This window comes from Talpa europaea, assembly GCF_964194135.1.
Source record: "Talpa europaea genome assembly, chromosome: 5".
In the NCBI taxonomy this organism is placed as follows: domain Eukaryota; kingdom Metazoa; phylum Chordata; class Mammalia; order Eulipotyphla; family Talpidae; genus Talpa; species Talpa europaea.
In genome coordinates, this window is record NC_140071.1 from 42,329,762 (window position 1) to 42,356,739 (window position 26,978).

Genomic DNA, 26,978 nt, shown 5'->3' on the forward strand with positions numbered 1-26,978 from the left:
AAATCTGACTTTTAAGAATGGCAGGCAGTGTGCTCCTTTATATTTTCAGGAATTCTGAAAAATTTTATTTAAAAATGGATTATGGGCCTCCGGGTGGTGCAGTGGGTTGAGCTCAGCACTGTGAAGCTGTCTGCAGCCTCTGAAGTGCAGGTTCAATTCCCGGCCGGCCAGGGAGATACCCACATGGCAAGGCAGACCTCTCCTGTCTCGCCCGCTGCTCCTCTCAGCAGTGTATTTCAGTCAGTCTGAGTGTTCTGTTCCCAGCTCTGTCTCTGGTGAATCCTCTCACACTCCTGCGCCTCTGCCCGGTACCCCAGCTCTTGTATAAATTAAAAAAAAAGAAGATTATAATCATTATACAAATCTAATTTGGCATAAAAAGTTGAGTATAGGGTATGAAGTTTTAAGTAAATTAATTATCTGCATTATATCATAATATAACTTATTTTTGATTTTTTCAAACCTGAATTAAAAGTTAACATGAATAGGAAATCTAAATATATAACATAAATGTATACTTTTACAATAGATTTACCTCCATTTTATATTTCTAAGTGGAAAGCTATTTGGTGTCTAGGAGCATATTATTTAATTATATTGCAATTTAAATCAGTATTTTTTTTTTAAGATTATTCACTTATGCATACAAGAGCTGGGGTACAGGCCAGAGGCACGGCCAGTGGGGGAGGGGTGAGAGGATGCACCATAAACAGAGTGGGGAACAGAACAGAAAGATTGACCAATGCAAACTGCTTAGGGGAGCAGCAGGCCAGTCAGGAGAGGTCTGTTGCACCATGTGGGTTGCTTCCTGGTTGGCTGGGAATTGAACACTTGGTGCAGCGGCTGCAGACAGCCCCCTAGGTTGCTTCCCAACCCTTGTGCCACCAGGGAGTCCCCTAAATCAGTATTTTAAATTGTTGTAAAGAAACTTTAAAATTTTTAAGTCACAATTTAAAGAAAAATAAAAGAAATTAAAGTGTTAAGAGCAGAATACCTTTATGTTGTTGTGAGTTTTCACTAAAAATTTTAGAAATATAAATATTTTAATTTTTGATGGAATGGTATACATACTACTATGTATAATGCCATAGTTTATCTGCTTATGAAATTAATTTGTGAACATATTTTCTATTCTATTACCACAAGTAAATATTATATTTAAATGTTAACAGAGGTATTCATTGTCCTTTTTAGGGAAGTATTACTGACAATTATAAAACTTTAAGTTGAAAAATTATAGTACTAAGATATGCTAAGTCTGTATGAAAATAAGTTTGATACCAAACTTAGATGTGGGTTAATAAAGAAATAATGGGTCATTAATATTTATTGAGACTTAGGATTTATGAGGCATGCTAATCCTTGGAATATAGGAGATAGGGCCTTTATGGGCATTGCACTTTTGTTGACATGATCAAGACAAAAGATAAGAATGCAAAATATGAAATTGTAATGCAGAAGAGAAATATCTGTTCAGTAGATGATACATTCACACGTCTCCCTGGTTTATTCCCAGAATGTTCAGGTCCATTGGGAATTGAAGGTGGAATCATATCAAATCAGCAAATTACAGCTTCATCTACCCACCGAGCTCTCTTTGGACTGCAGAAATGGTATCCCTACTATGCACGTCTTAATAAGAAAGGACTTATAAACGCCTGGACAGCTGCAGAAAATGACAGATGGCCATGGATTCAGGTAACAATGGGATGGGACAAGGAATGAGCAAAGTCATGTCAGAAGGAAGACATGTGAGAGCCCAAAGTGGGACTTGTCTTCATGTCAGAGGCAAACATTTCCTCAGTCAATATCTTTCTATAATTTAACCTTTATGAGGCACTAGGAAAAAAAAAGATAGCACTTGCCTTCATCATGCTCTGAATCTAGAAGATGGGAAAGTAAACAGTTATTATTTACTGTTATTGTTATAAGAATATAATGTGCATGGCCTGGTCTTATATCATCTGCCACTGGAGGAGGGTCCCACATGGCGCGCAGACCTCTCCTGCCGCCCGCTGCTCCCCTCAGCAGTGTGCTTCGGTCCTGCCTGCTCTGTTCCCCGCTCTGGCTCTGGTGAATTCTCTCGCCCTCCTGTGCTTCTGACTGTACCCAGTGCATATATAAACAAACCATCAAACAAACAAACAAATAAATAAATAAATAACATGCCTCTATAAAAAAAAAAAATTAAAATCAAAGTATGAATGAACTTTAAATTCTCTTACCCCAGTAGGAAGAAATAATCTCAATAGAACAGGACCGTGACTGACACTTAGAGGAACTTAGATTAAATTTATTAACTTAAGAGGAATTATTAAATACTTATTTTACTTTTAAGGGCACCATTATTATTTATAATAATTATTTTGTTTTTGTCTGAAGATAATGATGAACTCTGAGAGAAATACAGTAAAAGTAAAAAAAATGTTTAATATTAGATGAAGAAATATTGCTTATAATGAGAGGAAAACTGAAAACTCACCAGTTATTCAATATATTCTTTGTGAATATTGTTCCTGTATTTCTAACAGCATCATATTATCTAAGTTAGTTTTTAAAAATAAAATGTTTATTGCTTTCTTAAAGGGAAATAGTATCTAGGAGCCTCAGGAAGTCTAATCATATACCATGTTTTCTGTACTTGAGTGTTATTAATTTCCCTTGTCACTTTATTCTTTTGTTTATATTCATCCCTTCAAATGAAACATTTCAGTACTTTGCTTAAACTCACCTATAATGAGCACAATATTCCCTTAGTCTTTCAGGTGTGTGATACACACACACTAATTACTACTCAATTTCATTTTCTTCCTTGTCTTGATGAAATGAAAATCAAAATTGTCATTTTAAATTTACACACTCAGCATGCAGTTTGTTGATAGCACTACAATGTTCATAGCTGGTTCAGGTTAGTGTAGTAAATATAGTTGATTAATACTTTTTGTTTCCTTTTCAAGTTTTTCTCACCTTATTTTTTCACTCAGAATTTTTTCAACTAATAAATGACCACCACCTTAAACACCGACTACTCCGCTAAAATCCTAGTACACCATTTTCTTGTTCTGACTTGTGTTAGAAATAGCAAATTTGTGCAATTATGAAAATATGTAATGGGTTGTTGCTTATAAAACATTAAAACTTACTTCAAATTTCTGGGTACATTGCTAAAGTCAGTCAGGATGACATTTTTTATTAATTTTTAAGGTAATTTATGTCTTATTTTTCCTGCCTATTATAGCTACATATAGTTAAATGCTGTTTTTTTTTAAAGATTTATTTATTCATACAAGAACTGGGGTACAGGCCAGAGGTGTGGGGGGTGAGAGGATTCACCATAGACAGAGGGGGGAGCAGAACAGGCAGATTGACTGAAATACACTACTAAGTGGAGCCGTGGGCGAGCCAGGAGAGATCTGCTGCATTATGTGGGTTGTTCCCTGGCCAGGGATTGAACTTGTGCTGTAGTGGCTGTGGATTGCTTCATAGGTTGTGTCTTAACCCCTTGTGCCACCAGGGAGGCCCTAAATGCTGTTTTTAAGCTTCTTAGGTGATTTTGTTTTATATATATATGTGTTCTTTCCAGAACACCATTATATTTTTCAGATATTCATTTATTCATCCATTCGACAAACATTTCCTCAGTCAATATCTTTCTATAATTTAACCTTTATGAGGCACTAGGAAAAAAAAAGATAGCACTTGCCTTCATCATGCTCTGAATCTAGAAGATGGGAAAGTAAACAGTTATTATTTACTGTTATTGTTATAAGAATATAATGTGCATGGCCTGGTCTTATATCATCTGCCAAACATCATTTGGGTCATAATATTTTATTATTGCCAGAGAGCCTAATTTTAGTAAACCTTTTAAATCAAAGAACTATCTAGAATGTAAGGATAGAAATTCCCATTACACTATATATTACATAGCTACATTATTAGTTACTGATATTTTTGATGAATGTACCAACACAAAGCCATAATTTGCTTTGAATGTTAATTTACCAGTAGTTGTTTCAATACTACTATTTTGTCACTGAGAAAAACAGGAGTTTGTCTTTGTCTTTTAAATAATTCATTATACTTCAAGAAAATGTGGATGTGATCATAATCTGTTACTTTTCTATATACTACAGAATTTGAAGGTGGAGGTGGAAGATAGTTATTTCTCTAACTTTAATATGCACAGAAATCATATATGACACAGGATAAATATTGACACTTCTAGATTGTCCCACAGACATGTCCGACTTCAGGTCATCCTCACATTGTGCTGTTAAAAGCATGTTTTATCAGTTCATAAAAATTGGATTTGTGTTGTCTGAGTTATATCAAAAAATAAATAAATAGAGTTTTAGAAAACACTTTTGCTATATGATCTGACAGTTTGTTGTTGGAATTGCAAGTAGTAATAACTGCAGGGATGGAAGGAGAGAGAAAAAAATAGTGAAGAGAAATGAGGGAGTATAGTGTGAAATACATGACCCACAAAAAGTCTCTGAACTGGTAGGGGGCAGAACCATGTTTACATCCTGGTCTGAAGTACACTCAATTTTAACAGCACTTTATAAGTGAACATTAGTTATTAGTCCTAAAATTTTAAGTATTTTCAACCTTCAATGTTCCTAAATTGCTTTTGGATTCTTCTCTGTTTGAAAATATAAAGTATCCCAAAGCAAGACCATCTGACTCTTGTATTTTTAAACAAAATAGTAATGTAGAAAACATGAGCTCAGAAGAGAATTATGTGAGTACAAATCATATTTCAAATTCACATTTCTGGACTATAAATCCCATATGTGTGTGTGTGTTTTTTTTTTAACTTTGTGAACAGAGAGAATGAAAATGCTGCAAAAAAAAAATAGAGTAATCTATTTCATTCCAAATGCCTGTATAGAATGTATATGAAAATGTCTTTGGGGTAATTATACACACCTGGAACTCCTTGAAACACAAAGCCATTTTTTAAATCGCAGAATTTTAGAAATAAATCATTTTTTTTTTAATTTTCAGGTTGTTTTCTAGTTATGGAACCTGAATTGCATAGAATCTAATTCATATTTACTACTTCTTTATTCAAGGAGAAATGCCTTAGCCTGTTTTCCCCCTCAAAATGCTACATTCCCAGATGTGCTCTTCTCCATGCTAACCACCTCTCTCCAGCTAATTACATATGGTTGTTAATATATTGCTTTTTCTAATGGTATTTTACTTAAAAACCAGTAATATGGGATGGATTCTTTTCTTGTAAGTTATTTAGTTCAAATGAGTTTTCATATATAGCTGTGTGTAAAATGTTATTTAAAGACACAGCATTAAGTAAAAATGGGGTGATGCATCTGTACTGAAAATAATATACTCAATGTAGTTAGTTCATCACTTACCAAATTTATAATAATACTAGTGCATATTCCTTCCTTCTTAGCTTTAAATGATGTGCTTTGGATTTTTTTTTACTTTATATTTTTTTTTACATAATTGTTCATTTTCAAACAATGTTTGCTTTTCCCCCCTCCCCTCAGGTGTAGTCCCCATAGAATTTCCTTCCCAAGTGCACCTGTGCACCATCACCTCAGTCCCCTGTGCTCCTCCCTCCCTTCCTCTGATCCATCTACCACCTCCTCCCCTGCAGGATGTCTCTGATTTATAATTGTTTGTTTTTGTTTTGTTGTGTTTTGTATTGTTGTTAATTTTTCTCCTGATGCCTTATTTGGTTCCCCTATATTCCTCCTATAAGTGAAATCATCCAATATTTGTCTTTTTCCTTCTGACTTAACCTTTAACTCAAGGTTCTACCCTATGGACAATGTGATTAACCAGATAGTAGTTGTTCTCTAATGTAAAAGAAGGGGCATCTGGAATCTCTTTGTTCTAAGTGGTTTCCTCTCTGACTTTGAACTCTGAAGGTCTCTGACAGGATGTCTGCTCTCCCTGAATGCCATCTGTCTCTTATCTGCTGCTTTGCTTAGGCATATGTACTTCTTGGGTTTTCTATTGAACATCTACCAATCTTTATCTCCTTTATTTGGTTCTCTGTCAAGTAACTCCTGGAATTTCTGTTTTTTATCTCCAAATTAAAAGTAACCAAACAGTCCTTCATTCCCAGTCTGCCAACTGTTGTTTCAATCACAGCAGCTAACATACCTTTATAGCCACTGTTTATTTTTCTTTTTCATGTACTGTAAGCAACTTTAGAGTACAAATTATAGCTGATTTAATTTCAATTCCATAGCACTTCGAATAAATAGCACTGTTGAATAAATGAATATGATTGATAAAGCAGAAAATATTGAATAAAATAGAAAGGAGAAAGATAGTGTTTGTTTTCAGATGGTAGTAAAGCTGCATCAGGTGGTGCTGAGAATGGCCTAAACAATCAGTGCTCTTTATATTCAGCCACGATACATCTATATTTGAACTGTGTCATTTAAAGAGAATTCCAACAGTGCCAAAGCTGGTACTTCTATCCACAAGATAGAGAATGCCTCACCCATCCAGGCTACAGAGCAATGAATCCTTCTGTAAATCCCAGTTGCCGATCCTTTACACCATAATCAATACAAACCACTTTTATAAGTAACATTAGATGGATATGGCTGACATCCACAGTGTGTTTGTCAGGAAGTCTGCTAATTAAACCCTGAGTACAAAACACCACAATTTTCATCTTCTCCTATCCCACTGACATTTTCTTTCTGAAATATTGAAAATCAAATGTTTGTTTGGCTTCTTGCACATTTTTCTATATCTGTTACTATAATCATTCCATAAGAGTTAGAAATTTTAGACAGTGCTGTTGTTAAAGTAACTATAGCTTCTCTAAGATTAATTTAACCTGGGTGGGCGGGAAACCTTTAAGATACTATTATCTCTCTAGTTTATGCAATTCATAACTTTTGCCCTTACACAAATGTCAAAAACAAGCAAACTACATTTATTACTGTACTCATAAAAGATAGGATACAAAGTGTTACAGGGAACTCTTTAACATGATTTTTAGCATTTCTTAAACTCTTAGTAGATAATTCAGCAAACCACCTATACAAAAAGACTTTTCCATTATATCTATGAAATATTTTGGCCATGAGGACAACCTTTCTGACTTAATCAGTTGAGATTTAAATGCATTGTGATCCGTTTAGTTTCCATTGTCTTAAGAATGTTACCAGAGTGATACTAATAGAGTGAAAAGGAGACAATCTGAAATGAATGAAAATAGTAAAGGTCGAAACCTAACTGTGGAATTGGGGCAAACAGTGTGGGAGGGGGGAAGAAGAAGGGAACAAGGGTCTATAGTGGTGGACTGTGGGTTTTGGTGCTGGGCAGACTATGGCAACAGTGCCTGAAGGGGGGATCCTACACTTCAATAATAGAAACAATGATGTAAACCAATATTAACGCAATAAAAAATACTTTCAAAAGAAAATGGCAATTTACTTCTATCATGAAAAAAAAAATGCAATCAGAATTTAGAACCTCTTGTTTTTATAATTACCTTGATTGCTTCATGATGAACTTACTATGGTTCCTTCTTCATATCTAATCACATAACCTGTAGACAATCCCTAGGTTATTATATATCCCTATTTCTGGCACTGAAGACTAGGAGATAGCACTCTGAGTTCCTATCATTTTTCAGAGTTTATTATTGTAACTTTTTGCTAAACTACTCCTCTGTGAATATGAGTCCAGCTTCCACCAAAGGTGTTAAATTGCTTATGAGACCTGCTGTTTATGAATTAGTGGCAGCTGCTGTCTCCAGTACAACAATTTTTCCTAATATCTGCAGCAGCACCTTCTACAAGAGCAGAGAGCCTCCACTGGCAGCCCATGCTGAGTCCCCCGAGGGGAGAAGTAGGGGCAGAATGAGAGTCTGAGCTCAAGGTTTCGTTGTCTCTTCTTGTTTATGTTCTGGGAACTGGTGGATTACTATTTGGAGTGGACTAAAGGAAGCTCTTATTTCCACTGTAGACACTGAATGAATTTGTCTGCCCCAGTGACTCAGTGAAAAACTCCTTGTGTTGAAAATTTGACCAAGTATTAAGCCACCTAACCTGATGCTAAAGCTTTGATTTTTTTTTTTCTTTTGAGACTAATTATTTTGAAGCTATTTTCATTTGAGTGAAGTTGGGGAGTTTGTGGTTATTTAAAATTAACCAAATGTGGTTAGACTTAAATGTAGGGGGAAAAAGTCAGTACATTCTCATATATTTTAGTTACAAATGAGTCTCATTATCCATAGTATCATGTATTAGCTTTGAGATTATATAACATATGACAATCTTGGGATTTCAACTGCTTGTGTGTACTGATTCTAGAATTCCATGTCATCAGTACCTTTTTTATCCCATTTTTCAGATGGAATAATCTAGGCACAGAAATAGAAGCACATAATTCATATTCACAAAATGAGTTAAGTTGCACAGTTCTGTACTAGCTTTTCTGTGACAACTCTTCCAAGTTCCCTTTTATTTTGGGGGGTGATGGGTGGATAATTGTGGTGGATATGGGGGAATCAGAGGTTTTTACTTTTATAAAGTAACATTGCATCCTATAAAATTTCTATTTGCCCACAAGCAAGCACTTCTCTTCTAGCCTGAGGCAGTTGTTCTCAGACTTAAACTATGTAAGAATTACCTAGAGAGCTTTTTAAATATGGTCCCTATCCTTAGATTTTCTGATTTAATAGGTCAGAAATAGGACACTAGGAACTACAAAGTGAACAAATACCCCAAGTGGATTTTGATATTGGCTGTCTTGAGAAGAATGTGGTAATCATTACTCTTAGAAGCTCACATTCTAACCAGAGAATTACTTCACCTTGAATGTATCCTTTCATTATTAGCAGTGACTTGATTAAATAAATTAAGAGGTTAGAGAGCAGTAATGTTGTTGTTCAGAATGAGACATCAGTGTGAAACATTTTTAAGTAATGATTGGCATCTAGACATCACAAATCTAAGAACTAACTCCTTAAGCTGCTTTGGTGATGCTTTATTATTAACCTGCCTATATCAGAGTCTTCCTGACATGGAATCGCTATTCCTCCATTAACTAGAAAGAGTAATGCTTAATTGTTTTCAGAGGATTTTTGGTGGTAACATGAGGCCTTCACTAATTAAGTTATAATTAAATAGTAAAAGGATCTACATCCTTCTAAGACCAATCTTTAAATGTCTTATTGTTAAATTCTCAGCAGGTCTTAAGGATCTTTAAGGAAGACTTTCAATACAAGCAGGATATAACAAAAGCATCAAGAAGCCACTAACATTTTAATTATTAAATGTGAATTAAGCATATTCAATATTTTTGAAGATGACATTAAAAGTATTCCAGACAGAGGAATGGAATGAATAATTCTTGGAAGGAATTCAAGGTATAGCAGTGAGTGGTCATACTCTGCTGAAAAATTATATATATATATATATATAATTTATAGTATATATAATATTTATATATCATACATAAAATTATATGTATATATGGGGGGATAGGAGGATAAAAGTCTGCATTGTGAAAATATCCCGATGTTAGATGAAGGTATTACTTGAGCCTTTTTGAGGGATTCACAGCATAGTATTGACCCTGTTGGAACTAGACTTTAGGAAAAGGACATACCCAGGCCTGTGTTACAATTACATAACATAATGTCTAATGCCCTAAAGGCATTTAGTAAAATTTCTCTTACAAAATATGCTTATGCAGAAATAAGTCTAGGAGCAGGATACTTATATAGCTAATATAGGACAGTTAGGACACTTATATAGCTAATCACACAGAAGAGGGTATGAATCATACTGTCAAGTGTTGAAGTAAAAATAATTAAGAAAATGGTAAGACAGCTTGAGGGGAAAGTATTGACAATTGATTGAATTATGTGTTAGGGCATGGGAGGGAGGATAAAAAAAATTAAATTCTTGGTTTTTGAACTTAAGCATGATTTTGGTACCAATAAGAGAATTATAGAGATCAGGGAAAGAAGTTGATTTGCACAGAAAATAGTAAATTTTATTTTGAATCTTATTGTTTGATTTAGTTGGAGAAAATTCTAATAGCAGCATCTAAAAGAGTGAGTTTGCTGCCTTGTATAGAAAAATGGAAGAGGAGTAAATTGATGCCTTACAGGTCATTGGACATTTGCGAATCACATGGTCCCACCTAATGAAATAGGAGGTTACTCGGTATCCACCTAGAATCCTAATAAATGTTTGAGGGAACAGAGGGGAGCACTAAAATCAAATTTCTACCTGTAGTGAACATTTCTTCTATTTCCACTTCTATCAAAATACTTTATAAGACAATAACTTACCCAGTATCACTGTTGTACAGAACCCTTAGTAAGAAATGAATGAACTTTGAGCATCTGAATAAATACATCCATTCTACATTAGTGCCCTTTTCTGAATATCTCATTTGTATAGCATATGTTGATTACACTTTCTCCACGTATTGTTTTTTTTTTTTTAAAGATTTATTATGCATACAAGAGCTGGGGTACAAGCCAGAGGTGTGGGGGTGAGAGAATTCACCAGAGCCAGAGCGGGGAGCAGAACAGGCAGAATGACGAAGTACACTGCTGAGGGGAGCAGCGGGCACTGGCAGGAGAGGTCTGCGCGCCAAGTGGAACCCTCGCCAGTGGCTGGGGATAGAACCGGCGCTGCAGAGGCTTTGGGCAGCTTTGCAACCCAGTACTCAACTGCTGTGCCACCAGGGGAGGCCCTCCACGTATTGATTTTTAATGTTGTTACTGCTTCAGCTGCTGCTGCTGCTTTCCCCAAAATTGATATATTTAATTAAAATAGTAGCTGTTTCAGCCTAACATTGGTGTACTTAATATAGATTGTTTTATTTTGCTGTGATTTTTGGTTTTAAAAAAATAATAAAGGCCTCTTTTCCACAAATGGGCTCTTAAATTTCTTGCTTCCATTATATATTTAATGCTTCAATAGTCTTGAAGTATTTTTTTCCCAGAGCCCATAAAATATAGGCTATATTTTCATTTCTCAGATTTAAGAAAACAATGTTAAGCTCAGCTTTCCTTAGTTTATTACTATCATTAGTGTTGTTAAGAGATAGAGTGCTGGATTCAGAAATAGATATGAATTCTTCTATCTCATTTTTTTCAAGTGGGTGCCAACCCAAGCCAGTATTTTTATATAATAGTAGCTTTCAAGAAGCTCTTAAAATGAAATGTGATTATCTTGTAAACAAAAAACAAATAAGACATTTTAATACTGCCAATGGATCTTGGTCTTTTTTTTTTTTAACTTAGGAAAATTAACCCAGATTTTGAAAGATGCATATAAATGTTGAAAGAGGAGAACATTATCAAGTATTCTAATGTTTTTCTTAGTTTCCAATCTGCCACAGATGAACAGATATTTACTGAGCAGCTACTATTTGCAGAGAAATATTTGGGCAATAGACACATTTTCTATACCCTGTGGAGCATATTTAACTAGATAAAACATCTTTTAAGCTATCTGTGTGGAAAATTCCTACTTCATTTTAGAAACAAAAAAAAAATCTGTATGGTTTAATTACTGAACAACTGAACTCTCAATCATGTGCTGTGGGAATCGGGAATCGTGGAGAATTTGCTCTGAATTCCCACCACCTGGGGCTACTTGAAGGTTACTCCTTTCGGCTTCCCCAGGCTCAGAAAAATAGACATCCCGAAGTGATCTCCAACTCTACTTAAATTAATGAATTCATTCAGTCAGTATATTCATTGAGCATAATCCATCTACTCTATTGCTATTCTAGATGCCATTTTCTCAAGGAAGATTCTCCTAATTCCACCTCTCACCCCAGACTAGATATGATTCTCCTAATATATTTTCATGTGCTTCTTGTTCTTCTCTTGCCTAGTATTTGTTACAGTTTATAATTAAAAGCTGTGTAGGAGATTATTTTATTAGGTAACTGCATGAGAGTAGAGTTACCCTCTGTTGGGCCACTTTGATTTCTCACCAATCCCAATGACTAAACTTTTAATAAGTACAAGATACGCTATCATAATTATTTTGGTTTCCCCAAGACCTAGGACATTTTTACTTATCCAGTAATGAGTATTTAATTATTCAATAAGTCATGTGAAAATAAATAAGCCACATTTGCTGTTCATGGGGTGTTTGCATATAATACAAATCAAACACATTTATACCAGAAGTTACATTCTGTGGTGAAGTAATGTGGGGTTCACGGTCAGTAGTTCTGGATTCAACTTATCAGGACTGTTATTTTGAACAAGGTTAACCAACCACACTAAAATACAACTACTTTGTATATACTGTGGCAATAAAGAAAGATAGAATGTCCTCTTACAGTTGTTGTGACTCAAAGCATGTGACTCATAAATGCCCCCACAAATTGCCTGGTAGTTTCTGGGAACCTTCCTTGAGACACAGCACCTACTGGCCCTCTTCTCCCCACTTCATCGTGTTCTGCATCCTGCTGCCAGGGTATCAGATGCCACCATCTGGTACCATGATAAAAAGGTACACACAGTGGCTAAAAGATGAAAGGCGTGGTGAGCCCATATATGTTAGCCCCTGCCACACGTTTACACAAGTTCTTTCATATTTAAGCCACTGTTCATGCTGTTCTTTCTCATGAACAGCTGAATCAAATCATGCCTAATATGAGTCTGCAAACCTTTCAGTATCACGTTCAAGACAGAATATATTAGTGCTATAATAATTTTTGTAATGTTGCATGTAAAATCTAAGGAGGTCAGGAAGTCATAAAAGCATTAAAACTGAGAAAGTGCATTAAGCTGAGAAAGCACAGTAAAGTGACTAGATTCCTACAGTAAGTAAAAGGAAACTTCCAGGTCAACAAACTAGCAAATGAAGAAATCAACATTTTCCAGTTTCTCCTGTTCTCTTCATAATGCTCAAGCAGAGTGGGTACTCCACCCCTGGACTTATCTCCTTGTTTGCCTGGCTTTAGAATAATTATTGTTTCCTGACATAACCTTGGGCCTCTAGGCCTTTCTAGGCCTTCACTTCTGTTTCTTGTCAGTACTAATTGATATTTTCTCATATATCCAAGACAAAGCATTTGTCCCTTGATGATTTTTAGCATTCTGCTTTGTACTGTGGTTAGATCTTGGTTTATTTTCTATGCTTCTAAGGGAGCAGATATGACTAAAATTCCTTCATCTTTTCCATCTTGGCCCTCATAGAAGACCAGAATTGTCTGATCTATTCTACAAAATTAACACAAAGAGCAAACGAAATAGTGTATCAAACATATAGAAACACTTTGAGAAATAAATGTTAGTTAAAGAAAGTGTCTAATGCACCTAATTAGTGTCAAGTAAAGAATGATTTCATTCTTTTTGTTGTTCTTTGATGTTAGTAAATGAGAAATTCAATTTTCTTCTCTGGAAAGAATAGTAATGATTGCAAATAATACTCAAAACTGCTAGTCACCTAAGGGGCAACATTACATTTACACTTACACAACCCTGTGAGTTAGAGCAGTACCTCATTACCATTGTAAGAATAAAAAGGTCAGATTTACAAAAGTTTGTTTGCACAAAGCAGTGTTAGGAAATACAGTGGCATCCAGGTCACAAATCTAGATTTTCAGAAAGCCAACACCTTGCCCCTCAGTACAATGATTTACTGCTTACCAGAGGAAACAGATCTTCTGCAGTTCCCTCCTCTCATACCTCCTGGTGGAGGCAGGCAATTTGGGGTCTCAGTGGTCCTTATCACTGATCAGCACCCAGAAATGGGAGACCTGTCTGTACCCTACAGACTTGTAGTACAGGATTCCTAATTTCTGGCTCTTGCTTCTGTTGTCGCTCTCCTTCCCTGAATTCTCAGAGGACCACTATTATCTCCAATACCAAGTAGCGAGAAGTCCCAAGCTTAACATTAAATCCCAGGTTGGGAAAATCAGATATCTTATTTCAGGATGTATTTGCTCATAGAACTGTTCAAATTGTTACAACTGTTCAGAGCATTTGTCTTCTATGTTTTATTAAAAAATAATTAGATATTTAAGTGCATTACCAATAATTCCCATAGAAATAAAAGCAGATTATGAATTAATCCTTACTCTAGAAATGTATAAGCAGGTAAAGGATTAAAAGATACCACTGGCATCTTGTAGGGAGACTTTGTTATCAACTACAATGAATCTGTTATATCAGCTGTCATTTTAAGAGACTGCTACTCTATATCTGATTTTGACCATGATATTAAAAACCTATTTTAAACATGTCTGAAATTAGATAATCTGGTTAGCCCAGATAAAAATCCTGGCAGCAACCTTTAGATCGAGAGTAACAGCCTAATAATAAGGAGAAATAAACAAGCAATAATATTTGACTATGCAAATATTTTGAATCGTAAAGTCCTCAAGAAAAAACACAAATTGGGGCCTCCCCGGTGGCGCAGCGGTTGAGCGCTGGGTTGCGAAACTGCGTGCGGCCTCTGCGGCGCCGGTTCGATCCGCGCCACCAGAGGAGGGTCCCACATGGCGCGCAGACCTCTCCTGCCGCCCGCTGCTCCCCTCAGCAGTGTACTTCGGTCCTTCTGCCTGCTCTGCTCCCCGCTCTGGCTCTGGTGAATTCTCTCACCCTCCCGCGCTTCTGACTGTACCCAGTGCATGTATAAACAAAACAAACAAACAAACCAGCAAACAAATAAATAAAGCATGCCTCTATAAAAAAAAAAAAAAAAAAAAAAACACAAATTGTAGGTCCTTTTTGTCATTGTCAGAACATACACTGATATACACTAATGGGATAATGGAACTTACTATTTAAATATTTTTATTGTATTTTTTTTGAAACACAGAAGAGTAAGATTATGGTTATTTCGATTAAAATAAAGTCAGAGGAACATAAAAAATAAACACTAAGTTATTACTTGGTAATAGCTTCTGCATCTGTGTTTCAAAGAGTTCCATTCCTTTACTTAGCCCTCTTATTTCTCTTTTTGGTTAATTCATTCATATTGCACAATGCTGAAAAATAATGTCCTAGAAAATTTGCCACCTTTTGCATGAGAGCATATGTTTGCTATACTGATTTCTTTTTTCTTCAGCCCATAAAAATCACAGTATTCTGCTTCCCTGAAGTACTTTTAACTTTTGATTATGTCGCATTTGTTTCTATCTTGATGTTTAATTGATCCCATGTCAGCATTTATGATTTCAGGACACTTGTTGCCATCACCAGTAACATCTTCATAAATAGAAAGCATAGAGTGTTCTCTAGCAAAATTTGGAAACATCTGTTGACACATTGTTACTTGCATGCTACAAATAATATACTGATTTTTTTTTATCAAAACTAGAGAATGTAGAAATACAATGCATTCTTCTCTCTCTGCAAATCTTTCACTGTCCTGAATAGAGATTTGAGCATTAAACAATTCTCAGTCTTAGCTGACTCTACTTAAAGTAATTGGATATCCCAGTTTTGTTTTCCTTTCTGATGTACTCAATGTTGTCCTTACATGCACTCATTTTGAAATCCAGTCAGTAGGATGGTTGAAGCAGAGAAGCCTGAAGTAAAATTCTCCCCACTCATTCCTGGGCCCACTATTAGAAGTAATGCATCTCTCCTGATATTTGTTTACTTTTTCTTTTAGATGACAAAATTCCTTCAATTTCAAATTTAAGTATTTATTTCTCTATTTTTTTTAATTTGTAGAACAGGTCTGTGGTGATGTTTTTATTGTTGTCATTTGCCTTTATGTTGCCCACATCACATCCACAGAGGTTTTGTTTGCTGACTCTCAGTACCTAGGCCTACAGCCTCCCCTTCCACATCCCCACACCCATTGTCCTTGTGCTTGTACATAAGGATATTTTCCCCTTTTGGTAGCACCTCAGGCTTCTTTGGAAAACATATATTAGACATTTTTTCCATTGTCTCTAATATATTTTTATTTGGGCTAGTGTTTCTCCTCATTTCCTGATGCTGTTTGTTCTTTTTATTCCTCTTGTTTCTCCTCCAACTACTCCCTTATGCTCTTCATGGTTTTGTTCCCAGACAGGATGAGGGGCACCCCGGAGCCCCCAAACATGCCTGCTCTAAATAGGTTCTGCCATCCTCCACATCAAAACAAAACATACTCTAGCACATAAAACCTTTAATGGAAGGGAACCTTAATATAATTAGTGTGCAATGAAAAAGAAGAAAAAGAATAGAGAAAATAGTTTTAAATCAAGCACCCAAAGTTACCCATCCCCTCATGGGTAAATGCCCAACAGGGTTGGTCCAAACAAGGTCAACTGAGGCCCAAAAGCTTGCCACACGTCTAAGGCACCTTTTGGTGGGGACCCGTAGAAAAGGGATGGAAGGGGCCAGACGTGTCTGAAATGAAAAGAGCAAAATCAAAATCAAAACAAAGGCTGCCATTGTTAACCTCCCCATGAGTCTCTTCTCACCTGTTTCAGGTATCTGCTTGCATGCCCCCTAAGTCCCTGGTACAAGTCCAGGCCAAGAAGCAAGCGCAGTTTCTTCACATGTGCCTCCTCCAGGTCCTCTTCTTCTTTCCATCTCTCTTCCTTTCTTCTTCAGTCTCCTCACCACCTTCTCTTCCTCCCTGCTGAGTTCCATCATTCCTTGAGTAGGACAGGGAACCTGGACCCTGGAACTACCCCTTTCCCTGGGGACCACCATTTTACAGTTTCTCAATTTTCTGTCCTTTTCTCCCTCCCATCTTTTTACTGAATCTGTTCAGTTTGCCAAGTGTTTTATAAGACATCTTTAATTCTTGCCCTAGCTCTATGAAGCAACAAGGGAAAATACCAACAAAATAAAATGAAATAAAATTCTAAATGTATCAATTAAAATCTATACCTGGGCCAAAAAGCCTTACTGTTGAGGGTTTTGAGGCTCCCTGAATATATAATGTTATATTATTCTGCTTAATTTTTAGGTTGATGTCTTTATACAAGGCAGCCATAGTTCATAGTTCATGGGTCACATTTCTGAATGTGAAGCTGTGAAAGATCATGAGAAGTAACTCTCACCACTCCAAGCATCTGCAAGCATTGAAAGAGAGAGAGACAAAAGAGAGAGGAGTGGAGGAGAGGGGGGGAAGGAGGTAGGGAGCGTGATTACAAATAGTCCAAGTCCTTCACAAACAGGTGGAAATTTAGAGGAAACTATTATTCGAGCCAGGCCTCCTGGAAAAACCACCAATTACACCTCTGGTGGTGCATTGCTCTGTGCACGCTGCTGAGCAAATGGGGTGTTTCACTTTAATTGGAGGTTGTACCAGGTGCAAAGAGTCATAAAGTAATTATAGATTTTATGTTTATTCATATGTGGTTTCTTCCCAAATTTTTTCAAAGAAGGTGGTTGATTGAACAAATGTCAAAAGCTGACCAATATTCAGAACATTTGCAGGACAGTTTAGAAACTTACTTGGATCTTCAAAACTGAATATTTAGTTAGTTAATAAAAACCAATTAAAAGATAAACCCTTTGAATTCTTCATGTTTCTTGAATGAACCTTGCCCATCATGGGTACTTCAATTTTGATTTCTTTGCTTAAACACACTGCTGAAGTTATTAAAACAGCATATGGGATAATCGTTTTCCCCAGTCATATAGTATTTTCAAAACTCATTCTTTTGAGGTTTTTCAAACCTTTTTTCATGTTTTCTTGGGGAAAAAAATCCTTTCCCAGTCACATTTTATCAATTATTTAAAGTACATAATCAGAATAATGAGCACAACTTCAGAAAAACAGGTTCAGGACAAACACAACAGAGTCGTGATTGGTGGACAGTTCATCTGCAAGATCAGGGGAGCATTGACCTGATGGGCATGGCCTGAAGTGCCCAGATGTGTAGAATACCAGTGAGACAGTGTCAGCTGATCAGGGTGCTGGTAGCATGCAGGTGGTTGAAGAGGAAGAATACCAACTAGGACCAGTTTCAAAACTGTGCTGTCAACTTATGGTCTGAGTTACTAGTTTTGTCTTGAAACATTTCCAAGACCTTCCTCATTTAGGCATCTTCACAATGCCTCTCATACTTCTCAAAAGAAGATACTCAATATGCATTTAATAAAATAGTTCATATAAAGAAGATGGTGTGAAAAAACAGGGAAGATCCAAATCTCTATAACTTTAAGTAGGATCTTTCGATGACAATTTTTTGCCTTTACTTTTTTAACCCACTAATGACACCTTTATGATCCAAATATTTAGAAATATCAGGAAAGCTAATGTGATTTCACTTACCACACAAAACAGGTGGCAAACCATTCTCTTGGCCTGAAGCTCATTTGTATTGCCAGCTTTCAGGAGAATTGTCTTCACTATGACCTGTGAAAGCATACATAAGTCAGATTAATAATGAACAATATTGTCGATAGAATAAAAAATCTCACTTGCAAAATTAAAAGTTTTGATATGATCGGGATCCCCTGGTGGTGCAGGCAGTTCAGCGCAGTGCTGACCAGTGACCAGTGAGGGTCCCACATGGCACAGCAGACCTCTCCTGTCTTACCAGCTGCTCCCCTCAGCAGTGTATTTCCTCAGTCTGCCTGTTCTGTTCCCTGCTCTGTCTCTGGTGAATCCTCTTACCCTCCCGTGCATCTGGACTGTACCCTGTTTCTTGTGTAAATGAATGAATAAATCTTTTAAAAAAAAAGTTTTGATATGATAAATAGAAAATCATTATCTGGAAATTTCAAATTAATGTCCAGATACTTAGTGTTAAGGAAAAAGAGTTAATTGAATGAATGTTTTTCAGTATCATCATCCAAGGTAGAATATGAGTATATAAAATAAACATATATTTAAGATTCACGATACTATGAAAGTGCATGAACAATGATAATTTACAAATTTAGATGCTCTAATTTTCTCTAATTGCACATTTTCTTTATAATAATCACTCAAAAATAATGTTTTGAATTCACTGGAAGGACAGCACTGGTGTTCAAGTGAAATATCATTTTCCTGAGCTTGAAAGGTTATTACAGTTTGGTAAAAACACAGAAATGTGCTTTAGTTTAAGCATCAGTGTTTGCATATCTAATACACAGTAGCAGCAAATCCCTCAAATTATATTTCTAGCAATACTAATGATGGAATATATATCAGTTACTTTCTGTTTGCAGATTCTTTTATAACTTAATCTTCTACCTGGCTTTCTATTATTTATATAGTAATCTATAACCTCATCATTAAAAAAAAAGTACCTCAAAAATCTGCTCACCAGCACTTAGTATTCCATTTAAACAAATTGCATGTGTTTTAGCCAAATTATGAAAAGTTTTCTATACATAACGGTTGCTATAGAGTATCCCTTATTATATTAGTACTATATATTTATATAGCACTCTAATGGAAGATGCTATCTAATCTTTAAATCTGTGTCTTTTACCTAAATCTACCTTTACCTAAATCTAATGACAGTCAATCACAAATGACCAACTTTTCCAAATAATACAACAACTTACACTATAGTCAATCAAGTAATTTCATTGCATTTTCTCTGCTTCTTCTCTATAAAGGTCTTCCTCCAGCTTCTCTCCAATGGAGTGATCCTAACCACTTCCAGTTTGGCTGCCAGATTTGAATTGATTTTTGCTCAATCTTAATAATTTTAACATCCTCAGTTAACCTTTTCTTAATCTTCACATGATAAATATTTCCTAGACATTTTCAGAAAGTACTATTTCCTTTTCCAGTTCCCAAATGTCCACAGAGAAACAACCAGATAATACAAAACAAACAAACAAACAAAAACCATTTATTCCAGAATAGAGATCGTGTTCCAGCTCCACAACTAAGGGCCCATCCCAAGATGTCTTCCACTGGGGTCAGAGTATATGGAAGTTTAAAGGATAAAGCCTGGGAAGTAGCCTAAGTTTTAGAGCATTTTTGGAAACTTTTGGATTGGTTGAAAGGAGTCCTCAGGTAGGAAATTAGAGACTGGGGCTTTTTATAACAATCAGAACATGGCCCTCCTGACAATCAAGAGTAGGGTATTATTCTTGGTCACTGATCAGGGAAATCCGTGAGTGGGTGTTCTTTCATACTTGCCTATAGGGAGTTGAATCAGTGTTGAATGTGGCTGCTGAAGGCTGCTTAATTTTCACCTAGTAGTTTCAACATGGCAGCTAGAGACAAGATGGTGTCTATTTGATTCAAAGTAGATTTTACACAGGTATTAAAACATTTTTTAAGTGCTTCATTTTCAGTGAAATAAAATTAGAAAACACCTCCTTTTTGCTTACAATATTTGTGTTTTAGGTTTGGATAAAATACAGACCCACACTTAAATGCACTTCTTAAGTGTATCGCAACAGCACTAGACTTGAGGAGAGGAAAAGGATAAGCTATTAATAAAATGACTTAACAACAATTGCTTATTTAATATTAGCTTTTGCCTAAATTGCCAATATAATTTTAACTCTTATTAAATAGTAAGTATGCTTGAAATGCTTTCATATTATATTTTAAACTAGGGGAACAGTCTCAAAATATTTTTGTATTTAAGTGTTATTACATTCAGTGGCCATAGATAAGTCATTTTTCATTGAAAATAGAGAAATAAGTGGAAGGACTTAATCTCTTCTGCCATGAAGGATGTCATTTGCTAGCAATGATTTGAGCTGAACCTCCTCTTTTCTGGCATTGTTATTCATTCCCTATCTTCCCTCCCGATCCTCTTTTCTTATGGGCAGCCAACCTAGTAGTTTTGATGTGTAGCCTTTTATTTAACCTTCCTTAACTTTATATTGACAAGTGAATTAATGGAAAGTGTGTGCTGTTATGTTGTACATGTATATGTTCTATACATATACATATGTATAAGTTTATTTGTAAATTCACATAAATGGTGTTGTATTTTTTTTCTTTTTCGAATTCTTGTGTTTTAGGGAGCCTATGTGTAAATTTATCATTTCTGACTCTTAAAGAGTATGCCTATGTGTATATATGCATCCATATAGTGATTATAAATCACTGTTTCTCCATGGATATTCACTAAAGGTGCTCCACTTTGATAATGTAAAATACTTTACAGTAAATATGTGTGTGATGTGGAGGGAGGGAGAGAATGGGAGAAAGAGGTAAGAGGACCCAGTGGTCTAGGGTAAAGGATTGTATGGGTGATTTGATGGTGGGAAGGTGCTGGTACATATATATCTAAGGAGGTATGAACCTTGTTCCCTAAATCATATACAGTGTTGTAAACCAATGTTATCTCAATAATGAAAAGGAAAGCCTTTTATGAAGTGCTGATAGTCATTAATTTTATTAAATGTCAACCTTTACTATGACTTTAATATTCTGGTTGTGGAATGAATATCATGCATAAAGCACTTACGCTGAGATACTGAAGTGTGATGGTTACCTCAGGGAAAATGTGACATATGGTGTGAGTTGCAAGTGAACCACTCCTCAGAAAATCTATGGCTAGTCACAATTGGATATTTGGAAGACATTTTCTTGACAATAAGCAAAATAATACTTCCACATAAAGCAAAACAGCTTTGGACCTCCTTGGTGTTGCAGGGGTTAAGTCTCAGTGCTGTCAAGCTATTGCCAGCCACTGTGGCATGAGTTCAATCCCTGGTCAGCATGGCACAGCAGACCTCTCTTGTCTCACCTGCTGCTCCCCTCAGCAATGTATTTCAATAAACCTGCCTGTTCTGCTCCCTACTCTATCTCTGGTGAAACCTCTCAACCCCTGAGACTCTGGCCTACACCCTAGTTCTTGTATGCATAAATAAACATAAAACTTAAAAAAGAAAACAGCTTATAGTATTAGTTGATTGTGATAAAATTTGAAAATTTATGTGGGAATTAGAATTTTTTAAAACATGCAACCAATGTGAACTTGATAGCTTGCAGTATTTAATAGTTTTTCTCATGAAAATTGGTAGCAATATCAATTAATGTGACTTTCTGATAATGTTCTCTATCATGTCATTATTTAGATTCTACGTAGCTCAGTGTTATAAGACCATACATGAGTAAAAGATCCATTCAAAATGCAAGATAAAGCAATGGGTTTTAATATAATGGGAATATTTTATTGATAGATTTCAGATTCTACATTATAACTAAAAATTAAACTAAGTTTTAATGTGGAATCAAAGAAAAGTTTCCACACATACCTAAAAAGGTTATCAAAACACCCCTTCATTTCAACTGTGAAGATGAACTTTCTTCATGTACTTAAGTAAAAAAATATTTTTCAGTAGACTGACTATGGAAGCAAATATTAGAACCTATCCTGTGTTTTCTTAAGCTAAATAATAAAGAGATTTGTAAAAATGTAAAATAGCCTCTGCCATTTGGTTTTGGACAATATAATTATTTTTCAAATGGTGGTTCTTATGCTAACATGATATTGGTTAATTATTATTTTAAATGATTCAAAATACTGTCTAAAATTTGTCAGTTGAATTTTCTAATGCTGTAAGCATTTGTATATATACTGCCATGTGTCAGTGAATTTGCTCTTTAGGAACTTAATCATTTTTATGAGAGCAAAGGAGTCTTGAGTCCTGAAAGTTTGAGAACGAGTGAACTAAAGCCCTTGTCAGTTTTTGACATTACAAATGTCTTCTTCCAGGCTGTCCCCTTTCTATTGTATATACTTTTTTTTTGGAAAAATTCTATTTTTCTCTTCACATTTTGTGTTTTTTTTTTTCTGGTTTTATTAAAAGAATAGCTTTCTGGGGCTTTCAGGGGCCTCCCCAGTGCCACAGGGGGTTGAGCACCACACTGTGAAGCTGTCCACAGCTTCTGCAGGGTGGGTTCTATTCCCAGCCAGCCAGGGAGAAGAAACCCACAAGGCACAGCAGACCTCTCCTGCCTCGCCCACTGCTCCCCTCAGCAGTGTCTTCAGTCTGTCTGCCTGTTCTGCTCCCAGCTCTGTCTCTGGTGAATTCTCTCACCCTCCAGTGCCTCTGACTGTACCCCAGTTTTTGTATAAATAAATAAATCTTTAAAAAAAAAGCTTTCCAACGTTTAGGTCACAAAAATATTTCCACCTTTTTTTTCTTTTAGATGAATAGTGTTACTTTTCACATTTTTGTCTTTAGTGTCTTTCCAATACAACTTCAATTTTCTCTCTATAGAGAGTTAGTTTTTCCCAAGTGCCATTTACTAAGCAATTTATCCTGCCCCCCCCCCATTATTTGTAATACAACCTCAAGTGTGATGTATAACTGGGCCTCTTCCTGGATCCTCCTTCCATTCCACATGGATATTTGTGTCTCTTTGCATATACCACATTATTTTTAATTAAATGGTTTTGTAATGTCTTCATAAGTTTTAGATTTTCCCCATTTTTTACATCTTATCCAAGGTTCTTTAAGCTATATTAATGAAAGTTTATTATTCAATTAAAAATTATAATAAAATGTGTGGATTTTAGAATAAATCCTATTCAAGCATAGAATAGTATACTGGATTTTGATGAAAACCACACAGAAGTCACAAAAATATTGAGAACAGATCTCATCCAGTAAAATTTATACTAGTCTTCAGTTATAGCTTTTAGTTAAAAATATTCTCAATATTCATATTATTTATTAGTTTAACTTCTAAATAGTTTATAATTATTTTGCTATTATAAATAACCATTACTATCAGTCATTTTACTTTAATTGTATTTATATATGTATGTTGTGTTTTTTTTTTAATTGAGGTAACATTGGTTTACAACATTGTGATTTAGAGATATAGAATCTCCCCTTCAAGTGTTGTTACCACACAACACCCACTACCAAAACACCCATACTCCTCTATGTTTATATTTTTAATAGGTAGGAGAGCCACATATTTCAAATTTTGAAAGGCAGAAGGGAGCATACTGTAAAAATTCTTCTCCTCACTTCTCTCCCCCAGCTGTTTATGTCCTTTTGAAAAAAAAAAATTGTCAACCAATTTCTTTTCAGTTTTGCTCTGAAACATTGTAATCATATATCAGAAAATGTGTATATATATTATTAACTGTTACAGTAGTATGAAAAGGAGTATGCAATCAACACTGCTCTGTGGCTGATGTCTTAGTGTTCTTCCACATAAGTTTGAGATAATTGTAGACCACCTTCTTTGAGATCACTCCAAAACTTGACAGTTAGTATCTTAATTTTCACACTGAGATGTTGAAAAAAAAATTGACAAACAATTTCTTGGTTGACAGAATGTAAGAAAAACACATTCTGATGCTTTTATGTAAATAATGTAATCAAATGTTTTCTGCTCACATAAAAGTAAATCAAAATATTTTGGACTAGGGCCTCCTCGGTGGCTCAGCGCTTGAGCACTGGGTTGCAAAGCTGCCCACAGCCTTTGCAATGCTGGTTCGATCCCAGGCCGCCGGGCGAGGGCCCCACATGGCACGCAGACCTCTCCTGCCACCCGCTGCTCCCCTCAGCAGTGTGCTTCATCCGTCTGCCTGTTCTGCTCTCTGCTCTGGCTCTGGTGAATTCTCTCACCCACCCTGCGCTTCTGACTGTACCCAGCGCTTGTATAAATAAATAAATCTTTTAAAAATATATATATTTTGGACTAGATTTAATTAATTTGTATTATGAATGAAAGTATCTTTTCATATGTTTAAGGGATTTATGTACTTCCTATGTCAACTAACAAACTCCTTACTCATTTTTTTCCCATTGAGTTTTGCCATATAATGATGTACAAAATAGTAATCTCTGTTTGTCATTTCTGTTTTGACTTTATATTGCTTTTTATCTTAGAGAAGTTTTTAGTTTGATAAATGGCATTTTTAAAATTAGTGACATAATTAGAAAGTCATTTTTATCTCAGTTTATTTTAAATTCTTTATTTTCTTCTGGTACTTTGTGTATTTTTTTCCCTGTTAAAGTTTTAATTTATCTGGAATTTGTTCTCGAATAAGATGATAGATACTGATCTAAGTTTAGTTATTTGACACATTGTCCCAATCTACCTTTTAAATATGTTATCTATATTTGCCCTAGACATAGAATATTTAAATATTCTGTCATTTATTTCATATACAAAGTTTCTTTACATAGCAAAGTTTATTGATTTTCTATTCTATTTTATTGGTCTGTCTGTCTTAACATGTACCAAGATCAAACTATCTCAGCTTTGTTACATTTTCAATTGATAATTGCTAGTATACCATAATTATATGTTGCAATTCCATTAAGCAAACTTGCAGAAATTTTAAGTTAATTTTTATCACTTTTCACTTCTTTTGAATTTTCAAAGTAAATTGTCACATCATCTGCCAATGTGGGCAATCTCTGAATCCCAACCTTTTGCAGTCTGGAAAGGATTCATAACCCTGTCATGCTGCTGAACTTTATCCTTTTGCTGTGTCTCTCTGCTTGAAATTGTCATCTTGAGACTTTATTTAGCTAGTTAGAAATAGGGAGGGATGCTTAGCACAAAGGGGAAAACACAAAGGGGAAAACAGAACCTATAGTGACTATAGGTTCTGCAATCCGTCACTGCCTCCCACTGGCAGTGAATTGAAGCTGGGTAATTCAGAAAGAACCCACACAAGCAAAAATGAGATTGTGACATATCATCTCCAAGTCAGTCTTCCATCATTAGTCCTTGAGGTTTCTCCCATATATCCCAAGCACACATAGTTCTCAAAAGCTCCTATTATACTAAGGGATTCTCATAGTCTTTTGAATTAGAATTTGATAATACTTAGAAGCTACTCAGCAACTTTCTGACCTGAAGCACCTCCAGTGCTGTTTCAAGGAAGAGAACGCATTACCTGTGCAAATTGTTATAAATGTTGAGAGCCCATTAATTTTCCCTTCCCCCACATTTTGAGGCTATGTGGTTAGATCTACATAAAGTAGCCTTAAATATAGTAATTATACATAGCTTTACAAGTGGTTCTCAAAGTCTTGTCCTATAGTTTTTAGGGTAATTAACTCATAAATGCAAGAGAACTTTCTAATCCAAATTCCCCAACATTGGTGGTTAATGGTAGAAAACAAAGAAGAAATGCAACTTCTCATTTAAAAAACAACAAAAACTAAAAATCAAGTCCCCCCCCCCAAAAAAGCAAATATTCCAAGATCTTTCTAGGTGGCAGAAGTTAATTTGTATATGTATTATGTCATGTAAAATTCACATGTAATCATTCTAGTAAAATCTATTTTACAAGGGAGGAAATTAAATTTTAGAAAGCTTAGAATATTATCTAAGTTCTATCAGTAGGAAGTGACAAGAGCCAGGGCAGAAACCTTCCAGCCCGTTTCTGCCTTCTGCTTAACTTTTGCTTATGTTCTAGACTTTCTAGATTCATATTATATTCTTACTATTTATTTTCATTCAGTAAGCACAATTCACGAGAAATACCTTAGAATGCACTTTTGTTTTTTAAGGCCATGCGGTGTACCTGCCACCTAGTGGAACAATAATTTCTCTGAAACAGGATAAATAAATGAAAATTTTATTGACTATCCAAACATCCATCAAACTCACAGGGAGTAATTTGGGAATTTCTGATGCAATCCCCAGTAGACCTTTAACAAGGTGTCTGGGGTGGTTCATGCAGACAGAATAAACAGAATAAAAGGCAGTTCACCTTTTGCAAATGTTACTTTAAAAGAATGCCATGTTGAAATGGGATGAAAGGGAGTTATAGCAAGTTTTATGGTGGAGATTTTTCTAAAATCATTCTGTAACCTTCTTCTGAGGCTTTTTTTTTAAATCATATTATTAAATATAAGAGTGACTATGATGGTGAAATCTTAGCCACTTTATACTGAATTCTATATCATCCTGGCTTAATAGTGTTAGATACGTGAGAACATCAAAGTCTAAAATCTATGTAACTGTTGATAATCCTAGCAACCATATTCCGTTCTGTCACTGTACGATTTTTGCTTTATACTTAATGAAAATAGTACTGATGCTTAATTGCAAATACCCATTAAAGTAGATACAACCCCAGTTGGGAGCAGCTTTAATACCATAGTCTCAGCTCTCAACATAAATTATATATAT

At 35.4% G+C, this 26,978-nt stretch overlaps 1 protein-coding gene across 2 annotated transcripts in view; it reads left to right on the plus strand.

The window, feature by feature from the left end:
• Positions 1-26,978, plus strand: part of EDIL3 (EGF like repeats and discoidin domains 3) — a gene marked incomplete at both ends in the record, with an annotated part of 384,944 nt that overhangs the window by 256,776 nt on the left and 101,190 nt on the right. For both annotated transcript variants that reach the window (XM_084234061.1, XM_084234062.1), the window contains one exon: positions 1,517-1,698. In XM_084234061.1, coding sequence (XP_084090187.1) covers positions 1,517-1,698 — 182 coding nt within the window. The remainder of the gene's footprint in view (positions 1-1,516; positions 1,699-26,978) is intronic.